This window comes from Erpetoichthys calabaricus, chromosome 18 (assembly GCF_900747795.2).
Source record: "Erpetoichthys calabaricus chromosome 18, fErpCal1.3, whole genome shotgun sequence".
NCBI lineage: Eukaryota > Metazoa > Chordata > Cladistia > Polypteriformes > Polypteridae > Erpetoichthys > Erpetoichthys calabaricus.
Genome location: NC_041411.2, coordinates 3,923,997 through 3,945,686, shown reverse-complemented (window position 1 = coordinate 3,945,686; position 21,690 = coordinate 3,923,997). Strand labels below are relative to the sequence as shown.

General features: G+C 38.3%; 1 protein-coding gene across 2 annotated transcripts in view; it reads right to left on the bottom strand.

The window, feature by feature from the left end:
- LOC114668302 (E3 ubiquitin-protein ligase DTX1-like) overlaps positions 1–21,690 on the bottom strand; it is a 107,795-nt gene that overhangs the window by 11,199 nt on the left and 74,906 nt on the right. The window contains exons 3-6 of one of the 2 annotated variants that reach the window (XM_028823965.2): positions 17,512–17,573; positions 17,185–17,349; positions 1,714–1,775; positions 409–567 (exon numbers count right to left, since the gene is read on the bottom strand). In XM_028823965.2, coding sequence (XP_028679798.2) covers positions 409–567; positions 1,714–1,775; positions 17,185–17,349; positions 17,512–17,573 — 448 coding nt within the window. The remainder of the gene's footprint in view (positions 1–408; positions 568–1,713; positions 1,776–17,184; positions 17,350–17,511; positions 17,574–21,690) is intronic. The other variant, XM_028823966.2, reaches the window with a different exon arrangement.

The following is a 21,690-nucleotide window of genomic DNA, read 5'->3' as shown; positions in this document are numbered from 1 at the left end:
ATTGAAATTGGGCACAAAGTGTTTGAGAGCTCAAAAAACAAAAATTACTTTCTGAAATAATCAAAGAAAAGAACGGCAATCAATGCAAATTGATACAAAATACTGCAACTGAAGAATAAATATGACAACCAATACTGCATGTGGCCAGAAGCAAACAAACAAAAAAAAAAAACCAAAGACAGGAAAAATTATTCACTAGTTTAAGATTTGATTTTTTTAAATGCCATTCATTTGTAAAAGGGATGCTGACATTTCTGCTCATGTCTGCACCTGAGACACATCTTTCCTTAGTACCTTAAACATATATGAAATGCCAGTAACCATCAAACACTATTAAAACTTAAAAACAGGTATTATATTCCTACAACTGTGTTTGGCCTCAATTGACAACCTGCTACTAGTACTCACCTTGTTTCCATTACTGTACATGGCTACCAGGCACAAGAAGTGGAACATATGACCACATTTGCCTAGTTTGCCTACCAACTCGGGTTTCACCCCTTTGTGGTCGAGAACACCATCATAGCCAGATGCTGTGGCTAGTCTCTCCATGCAGATGGTACAGTCCTAAAAAGACAAAAAATATCTAACTCAGGTTCTGCATATTTCATGGATTGGAATTTGATATTTATCTACTGCACAGCTGACAAAAACATTCAAAATCAAAAGTAGTCCCAGATGAGGTAAGGTGTGTTCTGCATCACTTAAAAGAAGATACCCACACTATGTAGTTCACTGACACCAGTGATTACACTCCACCTTTCTGCCCAGTCTCTTAATTGAAATAAGAAGATTGGGGGGGGTGATTTGTTTTCGATCTTATGTTTGTAAAAATTGATTTATTTGTATGGAATGATGTGTGATTTTATTAAAATCAATAAAATAAAAAAAAATAAGATTGAACTGAACGAACATCTGTGGAATAGAATTTACAAAGTTTAATGAGGTAACTCTTTTACTAAAAAATGCACACATTTGTTTTCTGCCATTTTAATGTTGCTTTATGGTGAGGGAGTGTGTCTATGCATTGTTGTGGAAGACTAGAAAGTTTAATTGTACAATACAATACTAACAATGTAAATAACAGAAATATAAGGATGTTTCTGAAGCAGCTAATTAAGACAGAAAGTCACTGCGGGTAAACAGCAATGGAACGTGTGAAGGAAAACAAAAGATTACTGTATGAGGGAAAGTGAACTGAAGTCCACATTGAGGCAAACAAGCAACGCGTTGCAGTTAGAGGAAATCATACTTATTTTCATGTCTTCAGCAGCAAGTACAAAAAACAAACTCTTGACCATTTAGCTACTGCTTTGTATTTGGTTTCTTTTTGGAATATTGCCAGAGATGCCCCTTAGCGGTGCACAAAGTGCCAACAGGACAATAAATGGTGAAGCAAACAGTACTGGAGGACAAATCATATCCTTCACAAGTCCTGCCAAGACGTCTCAGATTATTTTCTGACTACATGGATTATATTAGACATGTTTTTCATTGGCTGCATAGCCTAGTGTGTTTGTGTGCATGTTTCAGATCACAGTTGGATGCAAACACAGACTTGCCAGAGAAACTATGTAAAGCTTCCTACCCCACGTACATCAGATGGAACCGTTTTCCTTCTGGATTGCAAATAATGCTGTTCCATTGCATGTCTTCCCCTCAAGTTGCACCAATTAAATCTTTCATCAGAGACTGCTGTCTGACATACTGTACCTCATCAGGAATAACCTTGACTTTCTCCATGTATCTTCGCACAACATCCTCTGGGTTCTTTCCTGTTTGAAAGAAAAAAAAAAGAAAAAAAAACATAAAACAGAAATCTTTCTCAAAATTCAAGTTCAACTGATTATCTCTTTTGTAGTATTCTTCTAGAAGGCTCAGCAGGCAGATTTAATAATTCTTTGCAATTATATAGCACTTTTCTCACTACTCAAAGCACACACCAATTGCAGGTTAAGGGCCTTGCTCAAGGGCCCAACAGAGCAGAGTCCCTATTGGCATTTACGGGATTTGAACCGGCAACCTTTCAATTGCCAGTGCAGATCCCTAGCCTCAGAGCCACCATTAGTGACTATACATAATGACGGGTGCAATAAAAAGTGTGTGGCACAGTGGCTTACTGCTTGGCTCTACTTTTTTGAAGCTCCTCTACTCTTTCTATAATTTCCAGGTCAGTCTTTTCTGTACACTTTGGTTTACACTCAAATCCAAAGAAATTTAACACTATTTTATTAAATGCCAGTTTGAAATTGGCCCACTAGAAAAGACAGAATGTGGGCACCAGTGTGCTCTGCAAAGGACTTGTGTCATATTTATAGGTTACTCCTACCATGTGATTTCCTGCTTCTAAAACAGACCCCGGCTTACTCCAGTCCTGAATTGGGGGGAAAAAAATGGATGGATGAATACGTGGTCACCAGACAAAAGGAATGCCCTTCGAGTCCTACTATGTTGCAATGAAGTGTTCATTAATTCTTTATTAAGGTCTGAAAGGTAATGCTGATTAAATTACTTGCAACCAATGTTCCTTATAAGTTGTGTGGTCATGCACTATGGACACTGCTCAATAACCACCTTTCCACATTCATCGATATATTTATTGTGTCATGACTCATGGATCTCCACGAGAGACTCCCAGACCCCACTGAATAAACTAGGGAGATTAATAAGTGCTGGAAAAAAATGTAATAAGAAAGAAGAAAATCAAGATCTAAATGATAAAATGTACATCAGGAACCCAAGACATCAATTCAGAAAACAAGAATTATTCTGCAAAGGTTTATTGTATCACTGTCCGTGGATCTCCACAGGGGACCTCCAGACTCAACAGAATAACTGGCCTTAAACAAAAATTCACAAACATATCATTGGCCTTAAACATAAAGTTCAGGAACATATCACCACATTCCCTCAGCTGTAAAAAAAAAATTAGAGTGAACACTCCCTGTAACTATTAATGACACCCACACTTTACTGATACCTTCAGTATCTCTAGTTTAAAACTTCCAAAATGTTCCAAAATGGCAAAAATGTCACAGAGAATGTCTGAGACTCCAACCAACTCTATTAAGCATCAAATCAAAGCATGCTCTGAAGCACACAAGGCATGCAACAGTTCACAACATAGCCAAACGAAAATATGTAATCGGAGAAAATGAGTGTTTCAGAGATACAGGTGGCAAACAGAACCAGCGTTTCTACAATGAGAAAAATGACGAATGCTTCTTTGGAAGAAATGACAATGTAGTATTCTGAAGATGATCAAGTGCACTTTGTCTGCTACTTTTTCATCATTTGAAGAGGGATTTCTATTATAAAATAAAATGTAATTACACTTTTTGCTCACTAGTTACAATACAAATATAAAATATAAAACAGAATTTTTATATAAGCTTTGTATGTTCCATTGCAGAGCTTGTACACATTTTGACAATTTTCTATCAACACTGGTAATTCTTGGCCTGTAAAGACTTGTCAATCAGTAACTACCAGACTGATGGTAAGCTCTTCTATATGCTATGACAAGATGTGACCAAAACAATATTCATCATCTTAGGAGAATGACTGTGACAATTCTGCCCACTCAGAGGAAAAGCTCCATACTACACTGCACAGTGTTGTTAAGGCTCGGATGAAGACACTTTTGTAGGCAGATATTTAAATCAGCTGGCGAACCTGGGTGCCATGCCCCCCAATGATGGGACAGGTTACCCTGGCGACTGGATCAAGCTGTGGTACACTCCAGGCACCCAAGACAACCACCAGAAGAAATAAAAGTCTAGAACAGTAACTATGTCATCTAAAAACTCAGAAGTAATTCCATCAGAACTACCAATGGAAAATTTTCTGTCAACTGGGAGGGGAGCAATTCAAAGGAGTGACATTTCATAGGAGGGACATAACAAAGGAGTGAAACCTCAGATATAAATTTCAAAGGAGTGACAACCATCCAACCAACCATCCAAGTGGTAGGTGAGGCGACAACAATTTTTTTGGCGAGCATACTTTCAGTTGTGTTCCTGCTCTCTGTTGAAGCAAGATAAGTTATTTAATAAAATTTTAAATCATAATTTGTCACTCCATCGTTATGTCACTCCAATAAAATCTCACTCCTTTAATATGGTATTTATATCACTCCTATGAAGTGTCACTCCTTCGATACAGACCCACTGTTAGAAATGCCACACTAATTACAGTGTCTACATCAAGATAAAGATTCCCAGCACTGAAACCAGAAGTAATTAACTCAGCAGGATGGTCCACTACGTTACAACGCTTGAAGTACTGTCTCCTCATACAAGTTCTCTATTCCCATCACAGCTGAGGTACAATGAACCTCGCCTCAGATTCAAAGACACTCTGAAGTCCAGTCTTAATAACAATGGATCATTAACATCTGCTGCGTGCCCTTCGTATGGGGTTGCTTGGTTCATCAAGTAGCCCTTCACTTCGATACCAAGTGCCTCTCGAGTAAGGAACATAATCGGCAGTGGAAGGAGAACCCACATGAAACCTCCTGCCCCTTTCTCCTCAGAAAATGTGCAATGGTATAAAACTGCAAGTTCAACCCATGAGGTCTAATATTGTGCCAAATGAGTAAAATTAATCACTAATTAAAGAATTAATTGGCGGGCCCTGTCTTGTATATAAATTTCAGCCACCTTTGGTGTGGGTTATCATAACTAAGGTGAGTGACTACATCTCACCAAGATCAAAAGTGATCTCTGAAAAGAAAGATGCCCATGAGTCTGGGTCCAAGAAACAGGTTCTGAATCACTCCACTGCACAAAAGATTTACAAATGTAAAAAGAGAACTTCAAACCCACAAGCAATCTAAGAGAACTTCAAACCCACAAGCAATCTATCCAGGGCAAGCTGACCCATTAATTTTGATGCCACAGCTGAATGGAAGATTCTGTAGGAAATCTCCAACCTCAGGATGACATAGTGGGTTTTACAGGTATGATTGGCCACAGTTAGCCATGCATAAGAAACGATAAAGACTTGTCTCTATCCTCAGGAAAGAATACCAATACACAACTGATGATGAAGAACAGGACTACTGGAACAATATACTCTGGAAGATGAGACGAAGGTAGGTGTGGCTGCAATGCTAGATATTATTTTTGGCTAAAAAAACACATTTTAGGCTTTTGACCAGGGTGGGATGTGTTTTTGACAAGAGTTTATAATATTCACATCTACAATCTTCAAAGAAAAGACTCCAGATTCCCGCCAAAGTTCTTAATAGGACATATTGTTTTTGTTTTTTTGTTTGCTTTTTTTTTTCTTTTTCCACTGACACAGGCATGTCTTACTTATTCTGCTTACCTAAAAAAACTTGCTTATACCCAGGTATATTATAGAGGAGCAAGTCAAAAATCAATAAAATGAATAATATTGTATATAGCAGAAACAATCTATGAAATAACATCATCTAAGAATACTAAGTAAGCATAAATTTAGATTCTAAGTTGGCAATTTATCCAGTTACTTTTAAAGTTTTTCCTTTTATCAGTTCAACAATATCTAATTTGTTATTATTATACGTAGTACTCATCAAAGACCACATGTGGCTTTAGTTTACCTGTCATCTGGTATCAATGAACTAAATTGGGTGAAACTTGAAATCCTAGTACAAACCACTGTTGTAGTACAAAGCTTTCAATTATCAAATAAATAACATACCTTTTAGGTTTTTACGTAATTTTCCGGCCCATGTAAAACATACAGGGCTAGTTAATTCAGATTTCCTTCTTTCCATTTTCTTTATTAACTACCTAAACAACATTGATCCTCCATCACTGACTATTATTAAATAAAACTCCCAGAAAGGAGAACACCAATTTATGCAACTCTCAACATGACCTCACTTTAGGGGCAGGCATCTGATGACACACACAGCACTATGACATCACTTCCTGAAAAAGCACAAGTGGCAGTTGTCTGCATTAGGTACAGCTTGGAGTTACTAAAGGCAACATGCTACTCAAGTTATTCTTTCAGTACAGATCTAGAAGATAACCTGTTTTGAATTTCTTAACTCCTGTTCCTTCATCATTTAAGCACAGGCATAGCTGCTTTCAGTAGCTCACATCAGCACTTATCAACATTTTAGTAAAGCCACTGGACAAATATGAAAGATGCAAATACTATCAGATATCCAAAAAAATTATAATTAAAAAAAATAAAAAAATCTAAGCTATCTTAGTAAAGCCACTGGACAAATATGAAAGATGCAAATACTATCAGATATCCAAAAAAAATATAATTAAAAAAAATAAAAAAATCTAAGCTATCACTTTTCCAGTCAATCACTTTTCATATATCATTAATGGAAACATAAGGGTATACCATTTTTCAATTCAGGGCAGGTGGATAAATGGAATGAGCCATTCAGTACCTATTTGGGTAACTGAAAGAAGTTTAATGGTGGGAGGCAACTTGCTATAGGAATGTCTTTTGGAAAATTTAATATTGCTGATCAGCGTTGGGAGTAGTGTATAGAACGTCATTTAGCTATTGTTGAATGAGACCATGGCTAAGGAGACCGACTATGAAACAAGTGGTGAAGCTCTGCTGCAAATTGCCACCACACAGTTAAGAGTCAAGTGCCCAATAGCTCTAAAGCTCTATACACTCACCACAAAGTATATGGTTTGCTCAAAGGTACAAGTGGTGAGGCCACTTTTGTTAGAGGGAAGATTCTATGCAAATAGAATGGCTGTATTATTACAAGGTCTGGTAAACAGTGTCATGGACTTGGTTAGAACCTTAACATCAAGTCTTGAAAACGGTAACCAAATGGCCCACAATTAGAAGGATCTGTCATCCTACAGCTTCTAAAAACAGGATAGATGAAGAATCTTTATAAAATAAATAATTTTACACAAAAATGGTCTGCAGTACAAAAGCTCCAATTAACACAAAAGCACAGAAGAAGTTGACCTTCTGAAAATTGAGAGACCAGTGGCAAACAACTCAGAGCACAAAAATCCAGAGAAAGGTCAAAAAACAGAAGAGGTCAGAAAATGCAGAAACTTCAGAAAACACAATGATAAACTAATATTGGCAATGAAATTATTTACTGCATTTTAATCTCATCTCATGAATTTAAAGATAATGTATTATTCAAATGTATGGTCACTATCAATCAATCAATGAAAAATACTCCGCTGAGAAGACTGAATCTTTAATTAAAAAATTACAAAAACTGACACAACCATTCACAAAAAAATTATTCCAAATATAGACCAGAATTAAATCAGCACTTTAGCCTTACTTTAATATTGTGGTCATTCTTGTTGAGATATTTCTGTATTTTTTTAATATTACTAATTCAGATCCAAGTGTCTTTGTTCAAGCTGCAAAGAGATCTTTTTCCATTGACAAAATGCTGTCCTCCACCCAATTGAGAAAGTAACCCACACTATGAACAAGATATACTCCTTTTACTCAGTGACTGTCAATATCAACAGGGTGTTCCTGAATGGGGTGAGTTAGAACCACTACTGTACGGTGGTGACCACTTGAGGTGAGCTAGTACCACAAAGTCTAATGGGCAGAATCCTCCATAACTTAAATGTTGTTCAGATTAAACCCTTCTTTGACTTTAATATTTGGTATTTCCAAACACATTTCCAGCAACAGCTCATACAAGGCCCTCCTTTTGGCGTTTGTCCTTTCCCAGTGTTACTCACCTACTTGCCACAATGCAGCAGCTCACTTAAATCTTGTCATATGGTAAATATCAATGAAGGAAATCTCTTTAATTCTGTGTAGCTTTCATATCATTTTTTAATTTATAAAACACTAAACAAAACTTCTTTGGTAGAGGCAAGGCTGAAACAGTTTCTTTTGATTTGTAATTATAAACTATTTTTAAACACAGCTAGTTGACATGTAAAAGATTTGCATTCCTTTGTTAATATGTTTTAATTAGCTTTAAACAAACCTTCAATGTTAAAAAGCTGGAGGATTAAAGTATAATCAGTCTTTATTTGCCAGCTCAAACTGTAGCGCTAGTGTGTTTTTCTTACACTTAGTGATTCTTATGTGATTTATTTAATCATTTCCAAGAGCATCAGGGACAACTGAAGTAAGAAAAAGACCGCAGCGCATTTTAAAAAGAGGTCCCTGTGGACGCACTACATGCCAGAAGTTTGACGTACAGTAGCCAGCTGCTGGTTCTGTGGATATTTCAAACCATGTAATGGTAAGCATGTTATTTTCCCTCTGTGGTAATAATGTATTAGCTTCAGGAAAAGAACAAAAATCAGTTTTTCACAGGTTTTAATTGCTTTTCCTGTATATGAACTGGTATTTTAGCAACTTATTCATGTTCCTGGTAAGACGAACCAAAAAACCAGTTCATCAGCCTGCAAACACATTTACTGTTCTTCCTGTTTTTAGAGTAATGGGCCACTGCTGTCATTACATATTAGTTACAAAGAACAGCTAATCCACTTGCAGTATCATAACAAAATATTCTCAAGCCCAATTAATCAAAGTCGCATAAAAATATTAACACAAATTTACATTATCTTCCATTTTGCAAAAGAACCCCCATGCACAATCCCCTGCTGTTCTACTATGAATTCATTACATCATTATGCTAGAAAAACACTGGGAAAGGTGTTACACTACAGTCAGGGTATGTTCCTTGGCTTATGTTTATTTTCCTTTATGCCTTCATTGTTAATTTTAAATTATTACTGTTCATGTGTTTATTGTTATTACTTTTTTTTTTAAACTGCTCTGTTCATTATTTCCTATTTATATATTCTCCAATGTTCTCTTATTCTTGTGCTTTTTGGGTGGAACCCCAAGAGGTGGTGTCACCCTAATGTCACTAAAGGACCAGAAAATCAGCCTTTATTTTCTGAAGATTGGAGCAGATGTCTGTTTATTATAACAATAATCACTGGGCTACAGAGGGTCAAAAAAGTAAATCCAAAATAGGAAATTATATATTCAGATTCTGAATCGTTATAAAAAGTTCTTAAATCATGTTGGTCTTGTGGGCAGGATTTACTAATGTAAGTATATTCTTTTTATAAGTTTGGGAATAGAAATTAAATTATGCTGGATCCCAACACGTTACGGAATTGAAACAGCTGACGCAATTGCAAAAGAAGCACTTGAATTTGAATGTGGCTATAGCAGCTGACTTGGGTAAAGAGGTAAAATCCACAATTAAGCAGATATGAATTAGGAAATGGCAGTATATGTGGGAGAAATGCACACTTGAAAGACAGTATTATGGGCTATGTAAATATGTTCAGGTTAGACACTTTACAGGAATATGCAGAAAGGAAGATGGTTAGATTTAAAGGGTTAGGTTTGGTCATACTGGTTTAATTGTATTTTGAAAATCAAAAAGCAAAACATGTGTTAATGGAATTTAGTAAATATTCTGCTAATAACGAAGACCAAGTGATGTTGGTACTAAGGATATTCTTGAAGCAAATGAGGGAATTGTGAAATCATGTACAGCATTAGAAGAATTTGTTATTATCATAGGTTTAAGTGGAATAATCTAAAACTGCCAGTTTGACTTCACACTCCTATTCGGTAGCTGGCAATAATGCACTTTCAAGTTAACTACAATCCGCCATTATTTCGAAGAAGAAGAAGGGATTCTTAAGGTGTTTATTAATTAACATCTGAAGAATGCTGATCTTTTTAAGGACACATTTTTTGTCTTTTTTGATTTTTGCCTCTGTTCTTTTTGATTTTGATATCTGGATTGCAGATTAAGATTTGCTGCTGTGGGTTTCCTTGTTAGGCAAACCCTTTTTTGGCTTTGCATATTTTGCACTATTTTTGCCATTTTTGTTCTTTTATTTATATGCATATATTTTAAATATTCTTTGTGGATTTGTTTATCAAGTAAGTTTATATTTTACAGTTTTCCATATGACAGACTTTTAGATACATTTTGGGACACTTTAAAAGCAAATTCCCCATTAAAATAAAATTTCACACAAGTCTACTGCGTGCCCATGACCACAGCCTTATAAAATATAACACCAGCTTTCATGTACCATTGAATGTTTGCCTTCTGTATTTTTCAGAACACAATATATATTTTTAACAAAGCCTTGTGTTGCGATTAAAACTGGACAAACGTTTAGGTATTAAACCAATGTATGTCCCTTCTAAAACACTCAATCTTGGGCATAGTTTCCCATAATTTATTTCTTATGTTGACAAAAGCTGTAAATAATGATGGATTGGTAGGTTGTAACCGATTCATTACTGAGATTCTAGGACTCCCTGAGGTACTTCAGATAAATTCCTCTCTTTGAGTAAACATTGGCAGATTTCACCCCCCACCAGCATAGATAAGCTGCAATCTGGCAGAAATTTTGATGCCATGTTTATCATCAGGCAGCGTATTGGTCCCAGCTTTACTCAACTGCCACTCTCCAGAGGGCATTTTAACTATTTTTTCATTTAAAAATCTTTACGATACAAGGTATATACAAAATGAAAACTATTGTAAAAATTGCATAAGCTTCTGGAATATTTAAAGAGTCTTAAGAATGAATTAACAGTGTTCAAATTACACTAGTCACTTTCACATTTTAATAATTGGCCCAACTGATTTTAAAAATGAAGGGCTTCTCCTATGTTTGAGAATAGTATTTAAAATATGCAATCACATACATTCAAAATTTGAAAAGCATTCTTCTGGCCATGGCAAACTCTTTCAGCCAAAAATGTAATCAGTAATTAATCAGTCATACACATACAATGACATAGCTTCTTTTCCAACAGTTCTTTCAAAAACCTTATTTTTTGTAAAAACAGCCCAGCAACCTATATATCTGAAATGGTTAGATAACTTTCATATCGGACCGTGTTGGAACTTTTTTAAAATAAAATTTTATTTGGGAACAATTTCTATCTACAGAACAGAGCCATACTTATTTTTCTGTCAATGTGCTTTCACAAGGTTTCAGAGAAAACACCTTTAAAAAACACATTATGTTTCATCTCAAACATGAATCACGCATTTTTAAAGACGAAAATTACATGCAGATGGAAGAGCATACCAAGGAAGAGTGGTACTATTGCTTCCCACAGCCAGAAGGCTGGCTTGGAAGGACATTATAATGGATGCAGAGACAATCTGTCCAGCTTGTATGGTATTCCTTGACTGGCTGGGAAGCCGTATCAAAGTAGACTTAATGGGAGGGGGATTGAGAGGTGTTCCAAGATGGGACCTGCTCCCTGACTCAGTTGGGAGGATGATGCTCACCTTGGGTGGAGGCAGTGAAGGTAAAGTAAAGTTTTTCTGCCGGTCTAAATGCATTTTGTTAAAGCAGACTCATTTCAACTTTGTGCCTTGCCCAACTCTGTCTGGTGTTTAAGGTCTGAGATGCCCCCTACAGGCCACAATACATACATATATACAATGCCCACCACTATTATTGGCACCCCTTGTAAAAATTACTAAGAAGGTATGAAAAATAATCACTTGTCTGCTGAAGAACCATCATCATGCACTGACAAAATGAGAAACATCTGACTTTAATCAAAATAAGTTCATTCAAAGAAAAACAAAGCCCTCATCAAAATATAAATTCTTTTAACAAAATACACATATATATACACACACACACACAGATATATATACATACATATATACACACTGCGGTGGGCTGGCACCCTGCCCAGAGTTTGTTCCTGCCTTGCGCCCTGTGCTGGCTGGGATGGGCTCCAGCAGACCCCCGTGACCCTGTGTTAGGATATAGCGGGTTGGACGATGACGATATATACACATATATGTGTGTGTGTGTGTATATATATATATATATATATATATATATTATATATATATATCTATTATAAAAAACAAAATCTTGGGAAATCTTGGGAGGGAGACAATCTTATGTCCCACGAGAGACACTTTAATGTCCCGTGAGACAAGGCAGTGAGATAAAAGGACAGCTGCTATGCAGGCTTTTAAATGATCGACGCGCAGCGTGACAAGCAGAACATGCACCTCGGCAGCAGCAGCATAAAGCCAGCAGCTGATCCATCCGCATCCCCTTAGCGAGCATTCAGCTCCCCCACTTCACAACGTGAGCGGGAGAGACGCAAAGTGACAGGAGCATAGCGCAGCTCCGGGGGAGTTGAGCGAAGCTATCGAGATGTGATCATCTCAGAGTGACACTTAGACGTCACGTGAGACTAGACATTACAACCTTAGAAAACAGAACCCGTGAGACGGTGACTTTGGTACGTCACACCCTACTTACAAACAATTTAAAACAAGTTCACGGACATCTAACCTAGCAGTTGTTGGAATGCTTTTGGCAGACGTACCTCATGTGCTCCCAGCTCTTAAATCAACAACAAGCAGAACACGCAGCTCGCCAGCAGCAGCAGCAAACCAACAGATGATCTGACCGCATCTCCAAGCAGAACACGCAGCTCGCCAGCAGCAGAAGCAAACCAACAGATGATCTGACCGCATTTCCTTTAGCATGCGTTCATCCCCCCCCACGCAACGCGAGTGGCAGAGATGCGAAGTGACAAGAGGACAGCTGTTGTATAGGCTTTTAAATGATCGATGAGCAGCGCGACAAGCAGAGCACGCAGCTCGCCAGCAGCAGCAGCAAGACAGCAGCTGTTCCAACCGCATCTCCTTAGCATGCGTTCAGTCCACCCCTTCACAACGCGAGCAGCATTATACAGTGGTGTGAAAAACTATTTGCCCCCTTCCTGATTTCTTATTCTTTTGCATGTTTGTCACACAAAATGTTTCTGATCATCAAACACATTTAACCATTAGTCAAATATAACACAAGTAAACACAAAATGCAGTTTTTAAATGATGGTGTTTATTATTTAGGGAGAAAAAAAATCCAAACCTACATGGCCCTGTGTGAAAAAGTAATTGCCCCCTTGTTAAAAAATAACCTAACTGTGGTGTATCACACCTGAGTTCAATTTCCGTAGCCACCCCCAGGCCTGATTACTGCCACACCTGTTTCAATCAAGAAATCACTTAAATAGGAGCTGCCTGACACAGAGAAGTAGACCAAAAGCACCTCAAAAGCTAGACATCATGCCAAGATCCAAAGAAATTCAGGAACAAATGAGAACAGAAGTAATTGAGATCTATCAGTCTGGTAAAGGTTATAAAGCCATTTCTAAAGCTTTGGGACTCCAGCGAACCACAGTGAGAGCCATTATCCACAAATGGCAAAAACATGGAACAGTGGTGAACCTTCCCAGGAGTGGCCGGCCGACCAAAATTACCCCAAGAGCGCAGAGACGACTCATCCGAGAGGTCACAAAAGACCCCAGGACAACGTCTAAAGAACTGCAGGCCTCACTTGCCTCAATTAAGGTCAGTGTTCACGACTCCACCATAAGAAAGAGACTGGGCAAAAACGGCCTGCATGGCAGATGTCCAAGACGCAAACCACTGTTAAGCAAAAAGAACATTAGGGCTCGTCTCAATTTTGCTAAGAAACATCTCAATGATTGCCAAGACTTTTGGGAAAATACCTTGTGGACTGATGAGTCAAAAGTTGAACTTTTTGGAAGGCAAATGTCCCGTTACATCTGGTGTAAAAGGAACACAGCATTTCAGAAAAAGAACATCATACCAACAGTAAAATATGGTGGTGGTAGTGTGATGGTCTGGGGTTGTTTTGCTGCTTCAGGACCTGGAAGGCTTGCTGTGACAGATGGAACCATGAATTCTACTGTCTAACAAAAAATCCTGAACGAAAATGTCCGGCCATCTGTTTGTCAACTCAAGCTGAAGCGATCTTGGGTGCTGCAACAGGACAATGACCCAAAACACACCAGCAAATCCACCTCTGAATGGCTGAAGAAAAACAAAATGAAGACTTTGGAGTGGCCTAGTCAAAGTCCTGACCTGAATCCAATTGAGATGCTATGGCATGACCTTAAAAAGGCGGTTCATGCTAGAAAACCCTCAAATAAAGCTGAATTACAACAATTTTGCAAAGATGAGTGGGCCAAAATTCCTCCAGAGCGCTGTAAAAGACTCATTGCAAGTTATCGCAAACGCTTGATTGCAGTTATTGCTGCTAAGGGTGGCCCAACCAGTTATTAGGTTCAGGGGGCAATTACTTTTTCACACAGGGCCATGTAGGTTTGGATTTTTTTTTCTCCCTAAATAATAAAAACCATCATTTAAAAACTGCATTTTGTGTTTACTTGTGTTATATTTGACTAATGGTTAAATGTGTTTGATGATCAGAAACATTTTGTGTGACAAACATGCAAAAGAATAAGAAATCAGGAAGGGGGCAAATAGTTTTTCACACCACTGTACGTCCACGAGAAAGAGTTTTAACCATGTCTGGGGCTGGAAATAAAGGACAAATATTGTTTTTACAAAAGTTTTAAAGTAAAAGTGAAAATAATGCATATGTAACAATTCCCATAAAAATAACCTTTAAATTGTATATCCATTAAACCAATTCCGGGGGTGGGCGAGCGAAGCGAGCAGGGTGCAGAGCCCCCTAGTGTGTGTGTGTATGTATATATAATATATATTATATATATATAATATAATATATATATTATATAATATAAATTTATATATATATATATATATATATATATATATATATATATATATATATATATATATATATATATATATATATATATATATACATACATACATACATACACCTACCTACAATCACGCATACATACAAATTTTTCTAAATAATACATAAACCAAATGACATTAATGTTGGTGACTGAATTTGAAAAATGATGGCAAATGTTCCAATTATAGAAAAGTGTTTTGTTCATTAATGTTATTTAATGAGACAGAGAAAGTGCAGATAAAGTTAAACTGCAGTGCATGAGTTTATGCAGCAAGCAGTATCTGGTGTATACAATGTTTATGAAACAGCCACAAGCAAACCTTTTCCTAGATCAAGTCCTTAAATATCCTGACCATCCTCTGTATAATAAACTCTCTTAACAATCTGATAAGTGATAGAATTCAGCATTGCATTATAAAAACAACAAAATATTCGAGGCCACTTGTAGTGCATCCAGAAAGTATTCACAGCGCATCACTTTTTCCACCTTTTGTTATGTTACAGCCTTATTCCAAAATGGATTAAATTCATTTTTTTCCTCAGAATTCTACACACAACACCCCATAATGACAACGTGAAAAAAGTTTACTTGAGGTTTTTGCAAATTTATTAAAAATAAAAAAACTGAGAAATCACATGTACATAAGTATTCACAGCCTTTGCTCAATACTTTGTCGATGCACCTTTGGCAGCAATTACAGCCTCAAGTCTTGTTGAATATGATGCCACAAGCTTGGCACACCTATCCTTGGCCAGTTTCGCCCATTCCTCTTTGCAGCACCTCTCAAGCTCCATCAGGTTGGATGGGAAGCATCGGTGCACAGCCATTTTAAGATCTCTCCAGAGATGTTCAATCGGATTCAAGTCTGGGCTCTGGCTGGGCCACTCAAGGACATTCACAGAGTTGTCCTGAAGCCACTCCTTTGATATCTTGGCTGTGTGCTTAGGGTCATTGTCCTGCTGAAAGATGAACTGTCGCCCCAGTCTGAGGTCAAGAGCGCTCTGGAGCAGGTTTTCATCCAGGATGTCTATGTACATTGCTGCAGTCATCTTTCCCTTTATCCTGACTAGTCTCCCAGTCCCTGCCGCTAAAAAACATCCCCACAGCATGATGCTGCCACCACCATGCCTCACTGTAGGGATGGTATTGGCCTGGTGATGAGCGGTGCCTGGTTTCCTCCAAACGTGACACCTGGCATTCACACCAAAGAGTTCAATCTTTGTCTCATCAGACCACAGAATTTTCTTTCTCATGGTCTGAGAGTCCTTCAGGTGCCTTTTGGCAAACTCCAGGTGGGCTGCCATGTGCCTTTTACTAAGGAGTGGCTTCTGTCTGGCCACTCTACCATATAGGCCTGATTGGTGGATTGCTGCAGAGATGATTGTCATTCTGGAAGGTTCTCCTCTCTCCACAGAGGACCTCTGGAGCTCTGACAGAGTGACCATTGGGTTCTTGGTCACCTCCCTGACTAAGGCCCTTCTCCCCTCATCGCTCAGTTTAGATAGCCGGCCAGCTCTAGGAAGAGTCCTGGTGGTTTCAAACTTCTTCCACTTACGGATGATGGAGGCCACTGTGTTCATTGGGACCTTCAAAGCAGCAGACATTTTTCTGTAACCTTCCCCAGATTTGTGCCTCGAGACAATCCTGTCTCGGAGGTCTACAGACAATTCCTTTGACTTCATGCTTGGTTTGTGCTCTGACATGAACTGCCAACTGTGGGACCTTCTATAGACAGGTGTGTGCCTTTCCAAATCATGTCCAATCAACTGAATTTACCACAGGTGGACTCCAATTAAGCTGCAGAAACATCTCAAAGATGATCAGGGGAAACAGGATGCACCTGAGCTCAATTTTGAGCTTCATGGCAAAGGCTGTGAATACTTATGGACATGGGATTTCTCAGTTTGTTTATTTTTAATAAATTTGCAAAAACCTCAAGTAAACTTTTTTCACGTTGTCATTATGGGGTGTTGTGTGTAGAATTCTGAGGAAAAAAATTAATTTAATCCATTTTGGAATAAGGCTGTAACATAACAAAATGTGGAAAAAGTGATGCGCTGTGAATACTTTCCGGATGTACTGTATAACTTCAGCCATAAGGCTATGCAAAGGTAAAGACCAGCTCAGCAAGGCCTGAAAAGGATTCAAAGCATAATCTAATGCAAGTGTTCATTTTCCTTTTACTTTACCTTATAATTTCCTTTCTTCTATTATTTTTGTTGTTCAATTGTAACACACAAGGGCAACTGACTAACTATATCACAGATAATAAACATTAATTTAGTTTGAAATATGCTGCAACATACTCCTGTACTGACAACTATAAGCACAAAATGTAACACGTTGCTTATATCTGTTCTCTGACAGCTTGTTCCATATATTTGACTGTATTCATTGTCAAAACTGTGAGAATTTTATTTTACTCTTCATAGATAACAATAAACTTGAAACTGAACTTATCTGTGGGATAAGTCATATTGTATTGGAACAGGTAATGCTATTTTGCCTAGTACTAAAACCTACTCCACTTTACTCCATTAGTATTTCATTTGTCCTATACATATGACTCACCTTTCCTTAACTGCTTCTTTTTCATTTTGCGACGAATACCATTGACCCCTGGCACAGGCTTCAAGTCACTCTTATTGACAGGTGGAGGGTGCAGAATAGGTTTAGGGGCACGAGTCAGACACACTGGGAGGCCAGCAGCACACATCAGTATGCCAGTCATCCCTGCTTAAAAGAGGATAAGAAAGACTGGTTAGGAGATGATAAAGAGGGCCTTATCTTTAGCACCTGTAGATGTCAGCACATGAGATTAGAAAGCACTCTGGATAACTCAAATAATTATACCTGGATATTATACAGAGAAGTAAGAGCACTAGACACAGCTCCTACCTGCCAAAGCTGGGTGAACTGGTCCTGATCCAGTTAAATTTTTCACTGGAAGTGCAGGTACCCTGAAAGGGAGCAAAAGAACACAGTATAACTAAATGTTTATCCATTTGTCTTTCTCTTATAAATTTTACTATATATTAAATATATATTTAAACTTTTCTTCTTTTCACATAAAATTAGTCTTGCTAGATAGATCCAAGTCAAGAAAACCTCCAGGATAAAGTGTCAGATCAAGAAAAAAAAAAGTGGTTACCATATGTCTAAGAAACTTTTCAAAATATTTAAGCATTTAAATTTTGATTTAACATTTAAGTCCAACTGCCCTATTCATTAACACACTGATAAACTGTGGGGTCCGCTCTGAAAGTACATAAATAGTGAGAGGAACCATGGGAATACAATACCTCTAGTCTCAAAGTACCAGGACAAGTTGAACAAAAATTTTAAATGTCACTAGCAGACTTGCAAGCATAACATTTTGCCATGGCCCATGTAAAGTAGGTTATCACAGAGCTCCATTAGCACCTCAATTTTAGATGCATGAAATAATAATTACCCCCAAAGAGTATGCAACACCTAAAAAATTGCTAATACAACAAATAGGTGAAAAGAGGTGAAATAGAGAACAAAAATTATATCCAGTTTTGTTGCTCCCAATATTGAGGGGTAAAGCTCAGCTGCTCATACCTAGTTATGAATAAGAGGACTGTTACACAATGGAACAAGATCACAGCCTGACACTGCCAAGTATGGGCAGAGACCCTCAGCACTTACCACCCAGTAGCTCTGCAAGTTCCCACTCAAAGGTAAACAGCCCTTAAACTACTGCCATCTAAGGTCTGAAGCCACATCAGTATGAGCACATAATAAAGAAAAAAATCTATGAAAGGCAACCAAGCATACTTCCTAATATAAAAGCATCGCCAGATGAAAAAACACAATACCTAGTAAAAGCGGACACTGTGATTGAAGCCTTCCTTACTTCACAACGTATCCCTTTTGGTCAGTGGACAGTACAAATATCAAGGATACAAATTTGCTGCAATCAGCAAGGATGAAAGCTGATGGCAAGCCTGCAGGACTAAAGTGAACGTGTTCAGTGTTGCTGGGTAAGCTAAACTTGGAGCTATTTGTTTTCCACTTAATCCTCTGCTGCTGCGTTTTCAGGCTCAGACTGTCAAATACAGCAAGCACCTTGACCAGTGAGCCCTTTTAACATGCCATTCAAGTAGAAAAAAAAAAATTAAATTATATTACCAGCCAACGTCAGCAAATGTTCCCTTTTCAAAAGAAGGTTATGACACAGCATCTCCATCGGCTATTCAGAACTACCCTTGTCAAAAAGAAGAGAACACAAGACTGACAGCCCGTTTGGGGAGGTAAATCAATGCAAACGTTACAGGTATTCTTTAGTGCAAGAAGAGAGCTTGAAGGGAGACACTGAAGCTCTTCATAAATTAGCACCCATACACAATTAAAGGGGTGGCATGGTGGTGCAGTGGGTAGCACTGCTGCCTCGCAGTTAGGAGACCTGGGTTCGCTTCCCGGGTCCTCCCTGGGTGGAGTTTGCATGTTATCCCCGTGTCAGCGTGGGTTTCCTCCGGGTGCTCTGGTTTCCTCCCACAGTCCAAAAACATGCAGGTTAGGTGTATTGGCGATTCTAAATTGTCCCTAGTGCGTGCTTGGTGTATGGGTGTGTGTGTGCGTGCCCTGCCTGGGGTTTGTTTCCTGCCTTGCACCCTGTGTTGGCTGGGATTGGCTCCAGCAGACCCCCGTGACCCTGTAGTTAGGATATGGCGGGTTGTATAATGGATGGATGGATGGACACTATTAAAGTAGATTTATTATCAGCTACTGTTGGTGATAATATTAAAAAATAATCTCCTAATGTGAGTACACACTTTGAGTCACAATAAATCAAAAGCTGAAGTAACTTTATAAAAAGACTCAGTGTGAAACCTGCTTTATGGACATTGTGACTTGACAGGGTGTTCTTGAGCCATTGCCCAAACCTAAAGTAACACCAAAAGTATCAAAATATTCAAAAGACAGTCTTATTTTACACAACAGAAAAAGTAATGGAAGTGTACAAGAACAATGCAGAACACAAGCTACACATTAAACCGGGGCTTTCCTAAACAGTCATTTGCCCTATCTGCTGCACAATTTACTTTTAACCTTTCTTTACCTTAGTCTCTGCCCCCACTTCTTTCCACCAGTCAAGCTTTTGTCATTAACCAACTGTTCAACGCTAGGCTTGAACACTGGTCAGAAGGTTTTCACCACTGGCCAGAGACTGCTTCAGAGAACATCCTGGAAATTTCTTCTGGTTCATGACCTCGGATATGCACTGTGGCTGCCCTCTTATAGCCCCCCCTATTGGTCCCAAGTGTCCCTGCAGTTTTGGGCCCCAACTCTTATTCAAAGGACTGGGAAAATTCTTGGTAGTTTGGTCCCATAACGTATAGCTGACATCCACATACAGTTAAGAGTGGGTGGCATTTCCTAAAAAAAAGTGTTGACCTCCATAGGCTTTCACTTAATTCTCAACCACTAGAGCATTTAGTTTTAGGACAATCTGGATCACTCCCCAGCTGCATCAACCTAGTTGTACCCACTTGGCAGTATAAATTGCTGGTAACAGTAACAGTAACAGATGCGTCTTGGCTGTGTATGGCCATGCAACTGCCCTGCACAGGTCCAGATCCCGACTGTGTGCTTCATTACAACACCTACTATATTCTGACTGATGTCTTAAGGAGTTGAACAAGGCCTTATTCACCCTCTGAACAGACTGATTGTATCAGCTCATAAAGCATGTGTAAGGGTCCATGGCATGACCATAGTATGGCTCAGATTCTCTGCATATTGATGTGCACACGAGAGACGAGCAGCTGCAGAGTACTTAATGAATAGGCAGATAGCTTATTCACATGTGTCTTGTGGTGTAAGTGTCCAGGAAAGTAACTTTAACCTCTAAGGTTCTTTATATATTGGTGGACAAGTTAATGCTGGAAATGCCTAAACTGTTAGGCTTGATTTGCAAATACGTCCTGCAAAACTTACCTATTCAATATCCACTCAGCACAGATAAGCTCAAATGCAAAGCAAGAACAGCTCGACACTGGCCAAGGCTAGCTACCTCAACTTCTATACCTTACCAGGGGCTAGAAGTCGCTCCACTCACATAGCATCACTGTGAGGATTTTCTTACATGTCGGTATGTCTTCAGATTTCTTTCCCTGAAAGGTACTCTAGCAAAAGCCAGGAACCATTACTCCTGTTGGGCTTTTGTATCTGAATTCCTACTTTGAAAGAGGTACACAAACTAACGTAAGATATGAAAACATACAACCTGAATGATTCAATTCAGGGTCACACAGCGTGCTTTGTTGTCAAGTGGCTGCAGCTTTGGTTGTTTCAGTCTTTGTTTTCTTAAACCAGGTGTGTTGCTTGGGAGCGGTAAGCCGGTCTGTAGGTGGCAAAGTCAAACCGGGTTGTCCTCGCTTTGGCAGTTGTTTTTTTCTCTCTCTCTCTCCTCCTGATTCTTGTCTTTTAAAATCCTTTGAATTTATAGTGTCACGTTGGCTGCCTTATGCAAGATATTACATCAATCAAAAAACTGGGACAACTAATATGTTCCCATGGTCTGGTTGATTGCGGGTTAGGTTACTTTTGAAAGTTGTTCATTTTAAAGTCCCAAGCCGCCATTTCACGTATTTGTACAAGCATACGTACACTGGTTGGTTTATCTGAGCTTAAACATATTAATTATAATAAATAATGCCACTTTTTAGTAATCTTATACTTGCTTTCCTGGAATTCCTTTCTGTGTTTATTTTGCAAACATCCTAGAATTTTATCTACTTCCCAAATTAAACACTCATGGAAAACTACCTAATGAATATTAATGAGTTAAAGAGGTCATTTGTTCCTTCCTGCTATTTCAGTTACAGAACATTTTGACTACAGAAATGTCAGTTAATGAGTTATTTAGTTATAGTCTTGGTAACACAGTTTAAGAGCAAAAGCACAATTTTCCAACAGCATTACAGCATGCATGACAGCAGTCAATATAGCCATTTAATGACTGTTCTGCTCTGAGGATTGATTGTTTAGTGCACCTGCATTCACAGGAATATAAAAGATATGAGTAGTGTGGGAATAAGAGGTTAAAAG